Here is an 11,393-nt window from a genome sequence, read left to right on the forward strand (position 1 = left end):
AGGTCCTGGACCTGACCAAGTGTGTGGCAGGTCCTGGATCTGACCAAGTGTATGATAGGTCCTGGACCTGACCAAGTGTATGGCAGGTCCTGGATCTGACCAAGTGTATGATAGGTCCTGAACCTGACCAAGTGTATGGCAGGTCCTGGACCTGACCAAGTGTATGGCAGGTCCTGGATCTGACCAAGTGTATGATAGGTCCTGGAACTGACCAAGTGTATGGCAGGTCCTGGACCTGACCAAGTGTATGGCAGGTCCTGGATCTGACCAAGTGTATGATAGGTCCTGGAACTGACCAAGTGTGTGGCAGGTCCTGAACCTGACCAAGTGTATGGCAGGTCCTGGATCTGACCAAGTGTATGATAGGTCCTGGACCTGACCAAGTGTGTGGCAGGTCCTGGACCTGACCAAGTGTATGGCAGGTCCTGGATCTGACCAAGTGTATGATAGGTCCTGGACCTGACCAAGTGTATGACAGGTCCTGAACCTGACCAAGTGTATGGCAGGTCCTGGATCTGACCAAGTGTATGACAGGTCCTGGACCTAACCAAGTGTATGGCAGGTCCTGGACCTGACCCAGTGTGTGGCAGGTCCTGGACCTGACCAAGTGTATGACAGGTCCTGGACCTGACCAAGTGTATGACAGGTCCTGGACCTAACCAAGTGTATGACAGGTCCTGGACCTGACCAAGTGTGTGGCAGGTCCTGGACCTGACCAAGTGTATGACAGGTCCTGGACCTAACCAAGTGTATGACAGGTCCTGGACCTGACCCAGTGTGTGGCAGGTCAGATCAAGGGGACGAGGACAGGTTGACTAGTTACGCAGTTAACAAGGACGATGATGGTAAGCAAGTAGTGAGACTCAAGCCAAACAGTTCCCCAGGACTGAACGAGGTGTTTGCCAGGGTGCTTGAGGAATGCACAGAGGAGCTTTGCGAGCCATATTTAAATACCATAATTAATAAATACCATCTTTAATAAATCATTAGAGTCAGGCAGAGTGCCAGAGTCGTGGAAGGTTGCTAGTGTGGTGCCAATCTTCAAAAAAAAAGGAGATAGATCACTTGCATCAAACTATTCAGCCAATTAGCTTAAAGTCTATTTTGGGCTGCCTCGTATAGGCCACTAGGCCTTCTGACTTACTTTGATTCTTTCCTTATCTCTCTATGTTCTTATCTTCTTATTCTTATAGCTATATATCACCCAGGTCATGGTGCTGGGATATGAGGTCATAGAGCTGGGATATGAGGTCATAGAGCTGGGATATGAGATCAAAGAGCTGGGATATGAGTTCATGGAGCTGGGATATGAGTTCATGGAGCTGGGATATGAGGTCATAGAGCTGGGATATGTGGTTATAGAGCTGGGATATGAGTTCATGGAGCTGGGATATGAGGTCATAGAGCTGGGATATGAGGTCATAGAGCTGGGATATGAGGTCATAGAGCTGGGATATGAGGTCATAGAGCTGGGATATGAGGTTATGGAGCTGGGATATGAGGTCATGGAGCTGGGATATGAGGTCATGGAGCTGGGATATGAGGTCATGGAGCTGGAATATGTGGTCATGGAGCTGGGATATGAGGTCATGGAGCTGGGATATGTGGTCATAGAGCTGGGATATGAGGTCATAGAGCTGGGATATGAGGTCATAGAGCTGGGATATGAGGCCTTAGAGCTGGGATATGAGGTCATAGAGCTGGGATATGAGGTCATAGAGCTGGGATATGAGGTCATAGAGCTGGGATATGAGGTCATAGAGCTGGGATATGAGGTCGTAGAGCTGGGATATGAGTTCATGGAGCTGGGATATGAGGTCATAGAGCTGGGATATGTGGTCATAGAGCTGGGATATGAAACGGTACCCAATCCCCTGGATCATGGGAATCGAACCCGGACCCAGCAAGTAGCGTCGCTCTACCAGCCAGGCCAGGTGGCTGGGATGAGACATTCAGGGAGGTAGTAACGATCAGATCACAGCCACTCCAATCACAGTCACTCCAATCTCAGCCACTCAGATCACAGCCACTCCAATCACAGTCACTCAGATCACAGCCACTCCAATCACAGTCACTCAGATCACAGCCACTCCAATCACAGCCACTCCAATCTCAGCCACTCAGATCACAGCCACTCCAATCACAGCCACTCTAATCACAGCCACTCAGATCACAGCCACTCCAATCACAGTCACTCAGATCACAGCCAATCAGATCACAGCCACTCAGATCACAGCCATTCAGATCACAGTCACTCCAATCACAGTCACTCCAATCTCAGCCACTCAGATCACAGCCACTCCAATCACAGTCACTCAGATCACAGCCACTCCAATCTCAGCCACTCAGATCACAGCCACTCAGATCACAGCCAATCAGATCACAGCCACTCAGATCACAGCCAAACAGATCACAGCCACTCAGATCACAGCCACTCAGATCACAGCCACACAGATCACAGCCAATCAGATCACAGCCAATCAGATCACAGCCAATCAGATCACAGCCACTCAGATCACAGCCACTCCAATCACAGTCACTCAGATCACAGCCACTCCAATCACAGTCACTCAGATCACAGCCACACAGATCACAGCCACTCAGATCACAGCCACTCAGATCACAGCCACACAGATCACAACCACTCAGATCACAGCCACTCGGATCACAGCCAATCAGATCACAGCCAATCAGATCACAGCCAATCAGATCACAGCCAATCAGATCGCAGCCAATCAGATCACAGCCAATCAGACCACAACAATTCTGAACACAGCAACTCAGATCACAGCCAAATCAGATCACAGCCACTCAGATCACAGCCACTTAGATTACAGCCACTTAGATTACAGCCACTTAGATCACAGCCACTCAGATCACAGCCACTCAGATCACAGCCAATCAGATCACAACAATTCAGAACACAGCCACTCAGATCACAGCCACTTAGATCACAGCCACTCAGATCACAGCCACCCAGATCACAGTCAATCAGATCACAGCAATTCAGATCACAGCCAATCAGATCATAGCCAATCAGATCACAGCCAATCAGATCATAGCCACTCAGATCACAGCCAATCACATCACAGCCATTCAGATCACAGCCAATCAGATCATAGCCACTCAGATCACAGCCAATCAGATCACAGCCAATCAGATCACAGCAATTCAGATCACTGCCACTCAGATCATAGCCAATCAGATCACAGCCAATCAGATCATAGCCACTCAGATCACAGCCAATCACATCACAGCCATTCAGATCACAGCCAATCAGATCATAGCCACTCAGATCACAGCCAATCAGATCACAGCCAATCAGATCACAGCAATTCAGATCACTGCCACTCAGATCATAGCAAATCAGATCACAGCCACTCAGATCACAGCCACTCAGATTACAGCCAATCAGATCACAGTCATTCAGATCTCAGCCAATCAGATCATAGCTACTTAGATCACAGCCAATCAGATCACAGCCAATCAGATCACACCCATTCAGATCACAGCCATTCAGATACACATTCCGATACACAGGCAAGAAAGAGAAGGGTGGGCCGACTACATTTTCCTGGACTGTCAGAAAGCCTTTGACACAGTACCCCATAAAAGGCTGTTACAAAAGTTGGAGCAACAGGCAGGAGTAAAAGGGAAGGTGCTCCAGTGGATAAGGGAGTATCTAAGCAACAGGAAACAGCGAGTAACGGTGAGGGGGGAGGCATCAGAGTGGCGAGATGTCACCAGCGGAGTCCCACAGGGCTCAGTACTTGGACCCATCCTGTTTCTAATATATGTAAACGATCTTCCGGAGGGTATAGACTCATTCCTCTCAATGTTTGCTGATGATGCAAAAATTATGAGAAGAATCAAGACGGATGAAGATAGACAGAGACTACAGGACGACCTGGACAAACTGGAGGAATGGTCTAGAAAATGGCTGCTTAAGTTCAACTCAGGAAAGTGTAAAGTAATGAAATTATGCGAAAGGAGCAGGAGGCTGAACACAAGGTACCATCTGGGAGGTGAAATCCTGCAAGAGTCAAATAGAAAGGTCTGGGGGTTGATATCACACCGAACCTGTCCCCAGAGGCCCACATCAAAGGGATATCATCAGCGGCATATGCTAGACTGGCCAACATAAGAACTGCCTTTAAAAACTTGTGTAAGGAATCGTTCAGGACCCTGTATACCACTTATGTCAGACCAATCCTGGAATATGCAGCTGCAGCTTGGAGTCCGTATCTAGTTAAACACAAGACAAAGTTAGAGAAGATTCAGCGGTATGCCACCAGGCTCGTCCCGGAACTGAGAGGTATGAGCTACGAGGAAAGGCTAAGGGAGCTGAACCTCACGTCCCTGGAAAACAGAAGAGTAAGGGGAGACATGATAACCACCTACAAAATTCTCAGAGGAATTGCCAGGGTGGACAAAGGCAAACTCTTCAGCACGGGTGGGACACGAACAAGGGGACACAGATAGGAACTTAGTACCCAGATGAGCCACAGAGACGTTAGAAAGGATTTTTTCAGTGTCAGAGTAGTTAATAAATGGAATTAGGCAGTGATGTGGTGGAGGCTGACTCCATACACAGTTTATAATGTAGATATGATAGAGCCCAGTAGGCTCAGGAACCTGTACACCAGTTGATTGACAGTTGAGAGGCGGGACCAAAGAGCCAGAGCTCAACCCCCGCAAGCACAAATAGGTGAGTACAAATAGGTGAGTACAGTGGGTATGAGAAGAGTTGTGACAGATGAGGATTGCAGGATCCTCCAAGAGGACCTGCACAGGTTGCAGAGATGGTCAGAGAAATGGCTACTGGAGTTCAACACGAGCAAATGTAAAGTTATGGAAATGGGACTAGGAGATAGGAGACCAAAGGGACAGTACACAATGAAGGGGAACAGCCTACCTGTGACGACGCGTGAAAGAGACCTGGGCGTGGACGTAACACCTAATCTATCTCCTGAGGCACATATAAATAGGATAACGACAGCAGCGTACTCTACACTGGCAAAAGTTAGAACATCATTCAGAAACCTAAGTAAGGAGGCATTTAGGGCGCTTTACACTGCCTATGTGAGGCCAGTCTTAGAGTATGCCGCCTCATCATGGAGTCCCCATCTGAAGAAGCATATAAAGAAACTGGAAAAGGTTCAGAGGTTTGCGACGAGACTCTGCCAAGTATTATGAGGGATGGGGTATGAAGAGCGCCTGAAGGAACTATGCCTTACGACACTAGAAACAAGAGAGGAGAGGGGGGATATGATAGGAACGTATAAAATACTCAGGGGGATTGACAGAGTGGACATAGAGGAAATGTTCACACGGAATAGTAACAGAACGAGGGGACATGGGTGGAAGCTGGAAACTCAGATGAGTCACAGAGGTGTTAGGAAGTTTTCTTTTAGCGGGAGAGTAGTGGGAAAATAGAATGCACTTCAGGAACAGGTTGTGGAAGCAAATACTATTAATAGTTTTAAAACTAGATATGATAGGGAAATGGGACAGGAGTCATTGCTGTAAACAACCGATGCTCGAAAGGCGGGATCCAAGAGTCAATGCTCGATCCTGCAGACACAACTAGGTGAGTACATACTCACGTCCGTTCATTCCATCTTTACCTGAGTGCCAGGAGGAAGAGCCGGCCGGATGGGCCAGCCGGATGGGCCGGCCGGATGGGCCAATCGCTGCTTCTGGAAAGGTAAAAAAAATATATGTTGAATGGCCTTGTATCTCTGGAAGAGGTGATGTTATTGTTTGGTCAAAGTGTTTGTGTTGTGTGTTGTGAGTGTATTGTGAGTGTGTTGTGAGTGTGTGTTGTGTTGTGAGTGTGTGTTGCGTGTTGTGAGTGTGTGTGTTGTGAGTGTGTGTGTTGTGAGTGTGTGTGTTGTGAGTGTGTGTGTTGTGAGTGTGTGTGTTGTGAGTGTGTTGCGTGTTGTGAGTGTATTGTGAGTGTGATGTGTTGTGAGTGTGTGTTGTGAGAGCGGGTTGATGAGAATAACAATACAACACGCTACTTCAGGAGCCAGTACACACACAAGATGTGTTACCAACACACTGGTGGTGTAACAAGATGTGTTACCAACACACTGGTGGTGTAACAAGATGTGTTACCAACACACTGGTGGTGTAACAAGATGTGTTACCAACACACTGGTGGTGTAACAAGATGTGTTACCAACACACTGGTGGTGTAACAAGATGTGTTACCAACACACTGGTGGTGTAACAAGATGTGTTACCAACACACTGGTGGTGTAACAAGATGTGTTACCAACACACTGGTGGTGTAACAAGATGTGTTACCAACACACTGGTGGTGTAACAAGATGTGTTACCAACACACTGGTGGTGTAACAAGATGTGTTATCAACACACTGGTGGTGTAACAAGATGTGTTACCAACACACTGGTGGTGTAACAAGATGTGTTACCAACACACTGGTGGTGTAACAAGATGTGTTATCAACACACTGGTGGTGTAACAAGATGTGTTATCAACACACTGGTGGTGTAACAAGATGTGTTACCAACACACTGGTGGTGTAACAAGATGTGTTACCAACACACTGGTGGTGTAACAAGATGTGTTACCAACACACTGGTGGTGTAACAAGATGTGTTACCAACACACTGGTGGTGTAACAAGATGTGTTACCAACACACTGGTGGTGTAACAAGATGTGTTACCAACACACTGGTGGTGTAACAAGATGTGTTACCAACACACTGGTGGTGTAACAAGATGTGTTACCAACACACTGGTGGTGTAACAAGATGTGTTACCAACACACTGGTGGTGTAACAAGATGTGTTACCAACACACTGGTGGTGTAACAAGATGTGTTATCAACACACTGGTGGTGAAACAAGATGTGTTACCAACACACTGGTGGTGTAACAAGATGTGTTACCAACACACTGGTGGTGTAACAAGATGTGTTACCAACACACTGGTGGTGTAACAAGATGTGTTACCAACACACTGGTGGTGTAACAAGATGTGTTACCAACACACTGGTGGTGTAACAAGATGTGTTATCAACACACTGGTGGTGTAACAAGATGTGTTACCAACACACTGGTGGTGTAACAAGATGTGTTACCAACACACTGGTGGTGTAACAAGATGTGTTATCAACACACTGGTGGTGTAACAAGATGTGTTATCAACACACTGGTGGTGTAACAAGATGTGTTACCAACACACTGGTGGTGTAACAAGATGTGTTACCAACACACTGGTGGTGTAACAAGATGTGTTACCAACACACTGGTGGTGTAACAAGATGTGTTACCAACACACTGGTGGTGTAACAAGATGTGTTACCAACACACTGGTGGTGTAACAAGATGTGTTACCAACACACTGGTGGTGTAACAAGATGTGTTACCAACACACTGGTGGTGTAACAAGATGTGTTACCAACACACTGGTGGTGTAACAAGATGTGTTACCAACACACTGGTGGTGTAACAAGATGTGTTACCAACACACTGGTGGTGTAACAAGATGTGTTACCAACACACTGGTGGTGTAACAAGATGTGTTACCAACACACTGGTGGTGTAACAAGATGTGTTACCAACACACTGGTGGTGTAACAAGATGTGTTACCAACACACTGGTGGTGTAACAAGATGTGTTACCAACACACTGGTGGTGTAACAAGATGTGTTACCAACACACTGGTGGTGTAACACCACTAAACATATCAACTAAAAATAAAATATTAATAACCATTTGTAACACCACCATATTGTACCGGAACCAAAGGTACACTGCCAGCCTGTAGTCTCACTGACCTGCAGCCTCCCTGACCTGTAGCCTCCCTGACCTGTAGCCTCACTGACCTGCAGCCTCCCTGACCTGTAGCCTCACTGACCTGCAGCCTCACTGACCTGCAGCCTCCCTGACCTGCAGCCTCACTGACCTGCAGCCTCCCTGACCTGCAGCCTCACTGACCTGCAGCCTCCCTGACCTGCAGCCTCCCTGACCTGCAGCCTCACTGACCTGCAGCCTCCCTGACCTGCAGCCTCACTGACCTGCAGCCTCCCTGACCTGCAGCCTCCCTGACCTGCAGCCTCACTGACCTGCAGCCTCCCTGACCTGCAGCCTCACTGACCTGCAGCCTCCCTGACCTGTAGCCTCACTGACCTGCAGCCTCACTGACCTGCAGCCTCACTGACCTGCAGCCTCACTGACCTGCAGCCTCCCTGACCTGCAGCCTCACTGACCTGCAGCCTCACTGACCTGCAGCCTCACTGACCTGCAGCCTCACTGACCTGCAGCCTCCCTGACCTGCAGCCTCACTGACCTGCAGTCTCCCTGACCTGCAGCCTCACTGACCTGCAGCCTCACTGACCTGCAGCCTCACTGACCTGCAGCCTCACTGACCTGCAGCCTCACTGACCTGCAGCCTCACTGACCTGCAGCCTCACTGACCTGCAGCCTCACTGACCTGCAGCCTCACTGACCTGCAGCCTCACTGACCTGCAGCCTCACTGACCTGCAGCCTCACTGACCTGCAGCCTCACACTCCAGCACTCTCTCTGACTCCTAACTATCATACAGGGGTATATATACAGCTGAATCATAAGGAGGGGGGGGGGGGGCGTTTTACACTGTTGTGGGAACGTCTGGTGTGGACCTGTTCCCAGCTGATTCAGCTAAGCAGGGAGCCGGTGGGCCGAGCGGACAGCACGCTGGACTTGTGATCCTGTGGTCCTGGGTTCGATCCCAGGCGCCGGCGAGAAACAATGGGCAGAGTTTCTTTCACCCTATGCCCCTGTTACCTAGCAGTAAAATAGGTACCTGGGTATTAGTCAGCTGTCACGGGCTGCTTCCTGGGGGTGGAGGCCTGGTCGAGGACCGGGCCGCGGGGACACTAAAAAGCCCCGAAATCATCTCAAGATAACCTCAAGAAGAAGCACATCAGGGCGTCAGCTGCCCATGATGTACAAAAAACAATTAAGATGTATCATTAAGTTGTTTGTCAAGACCATGAGGATTGTTCGTAAACAGGAACAAGCTTACTAGGGATGAGCCAGAAAATATTACCATTAACTCTAGCTGACTCTGAGGTCACAGGCTGATCTTACCAGGACGTGACCATGGTGGGTCAGGGGTGCACTCTGCAGGCGTTACAGTCACCTCTGTATACCACTGGTACATCATACCTCTACACCCACTAATACAATCAGCGTCTCCGCTCAGTGTATTATATTATATCAAATATATCAAAATATTTTCTTATGAAACGATAAAGCTATCCATTTCATAATGTCTGGGATAACCGAAGCTAACCAACCTTACATAACCTAACCTAACCTAACCTAACCTAACCTAACCTAACCTAACCTAACCTAACCTAACCTAACCTAACCTATCTTAACCTAACCTAACCTAACCTAACCTAACCTAACCTATCTTAACCTAACCTAACCTAACCTACCCTAACCTAACCTAACCTAACCTAACCTAACCTAACCTAACCTAACCTAACCTAACCTATCTTAACCTAACCTAACCTAACCTAACCTAACCTAACCTAACCTAACCTAACCTAACCTAACCTAACCTAACCTATCTTAACCTAACCTAACCTAACCTAACCTAACCTAACCTAACCTATCTTAACCTAACCTAACCTAACCTATCTTAACCTAACCTAACCTAACCTAACCTAACCTAACCTAACCTAACCTATCTTAACCTAACCTAACCTAACCTAACCTAACCTAACCTATCTTAACCTAACCTAACCTAACCTAACCTATCTTAACCTAACCTAACCTAACCTAACCTAACCTATCTTAACCTAACCTAACCTAACCTATCTTAACCTAACCTAACCTAACCTAACCTAACCTAACCTAACCTAACCTAACCTAACCTATCTTAACCTAACCTAACCTAACCTAACCTAACCTAACCTATCTTAACCTAACCTAACCTAACCTAACCTAACCTAACCTAACCTAACCTAACCTAACCTAACCTAACCTAACCTAACCAACCTAACCTAACCTAACCTAACACAACAAAGTCAATAATTAATGTTCTTAATATAAGATAATAATAATAATTCAAATAAACCTTTTGGAAATTTTTTATTAAAAATAAAGAAAATCACTCGGCCTACTAGGCAAATCGGGCCTTGCATAGTAGGCCGAGAAGCGCGTTCCGGCTACTAGGTGTGTTCACTCCTCACCTCACAAACTCCTGCATCCTTCACTGGCACTCTCACAGCTGGGACAGTGTTGTGAGAGGGGGAGGACACTGTTGTGAGAGGGGGAGGACACTGTTGTGAGAGGGGGAGGAGAGTGTTGTGAGCGGGGGAGGACACTGTTGTGAGAGGGGGAGGACAGTGTTGTGAGAGGGGGAGGACACTGTTGTGAGAGGGGGAGGACACTGTTGTGAGAGGGGGAGGAGAGTGTTGTGAGCGGGGGAGGACAGTGTTGTGAGAGGGGGAGGACACTGTTGTGAGAGGGGGAGGACACTGTTGTGAGAGGGGGAGGACACTGTTGTGAGAGGGGGAGGAGAGTGTTGTGAGCGGGGGAGGACAGTGTTGTGAGAGGGGGAGGACAGTGTTGTGAGAGGGGGAGGACAGTGTTGTGAGAGGGGGAGGACAGTGTTGTGAGAGGGGGAGGACAGTGTTGTGAGAGGGGGAGGACACTGTTGTGAGAGGGGGAGGACAGTGTTGTGAGAGGGGGAGGACAGTGTTGTGAGCGGGGGAGGACACTGTTGTGAGAGGGGGAGGACAGTGTTGTGAGAGGGGGAGGAGAGTGTTGTGAGCGGGGGAGGACAGTGTTGTGAGAGGGGGAGGACAGTGTTGTGAGAGGGGGAGGACAGTGTTGTGAGAGGGGGAGGACACTGTTGTGAGAGGGGGAGGACAGTGTTGTGAGAGGGGGAGGACAGTGTTGTGAGCGGGGGAGGACAGTGTTGTGAGAGGGGGAGGACAGTGTTGTGAGAGGGGGGAGGACAGTGTTGTGAGAGGGGGAGGACAGTGTTGTGAGAGGGGGAGGACAGTGTTGTGAGAGGGGGAGGACAGTGTTGTGAGAGGGGGAGGACAGTGTTGTGAGAGGGGGAGGACACTGTTGTGAGAGGGGGAGGACACTGTTGTGAGAGGGGGAGGACACTGTTGTGAGAGGGGGAGGACACTGTTGTGAGAGGGAGAGGACACTGTTGTGAGAGGGGGAGGACACTGTTGTGAGAGGGGAAGGACAGTGTTGTGAGAGGGGGAGGGCAGTGTTGTGAGAGGGGGAGGGCAGTGTTGTGAGAGGGGGAGGGCAGTGTTGTGAGAGGGGGAGGACAGTCTTGTGAGAGGGGGAGGACAGTGTTGTGAGAGGGGGAGGGCAGTGTTGTGAGAGGGGGAGGACAGTGT

The 11,393-nt window shown here is 48.7% G+C and overlaps 1 protein-coding gene across 1 annotated transcript; it reads left to right on the top strand.

Annotated features, from left to right (window-relative positions):
• Positions 1-1,484: 1,484 nt before the first annotated feature.
• Positions 1,485-3,460, top strand: LOC138364808 (uncharacterized). The gene is made up of 3 exons (XM_069324790.1): positions 1,485-1,628; positions 2,020-2,775; positions 2,951-3,460. Exons 1-3 carry the CDS (start codon positions 1,485-1,487, stop codon positions 3,458-3,460), a joined length of 1,410 nt encoding a protein of 469 aa, XP_069180891.1.
• Positions 3,461-11,393: the final 7,933 nt, after the last annotated feature.

Source organism: Procambarus clarkii, chromosome 14, assembly GCF_040958095.1.
Source record: "Procambarus clarkii isolate CNS0578487 chromosome 14, FALCON_Pclarkii_2.0, whole genome shotgun sequence".
Taxonomy (NCBI): Eukaryota; Metazoa; Arthropoda; class Malacostraca; order Decapoda; family Cambaridae; genus Procambarus; species Procambarus clarkii.

Bases quoted from the DNA above. Each gene is read 5' to 3' on its own strand.
- LOC138364808 (XM_069324790.1), top strand. From the start codon at position 1,485: ATGGAGCTGGGATATGAGGTCATGGAGCTGGGATATGAGGTCATGGAG. The intron at 1,629-2,019 runs GTCATAGAGCTG...TCAGCCACTCAG, and splicing joins TCATAGAGCTGGGATATGAG to ATCACAGCCACTCCAATCAC. The intron at 2,776-2,950 runs GCAACTCAGATC...ACAGCCACTTAG, and splicing joins CCACAACAATTCTGAACACA to ATCACAGCCACTCAGATCAC.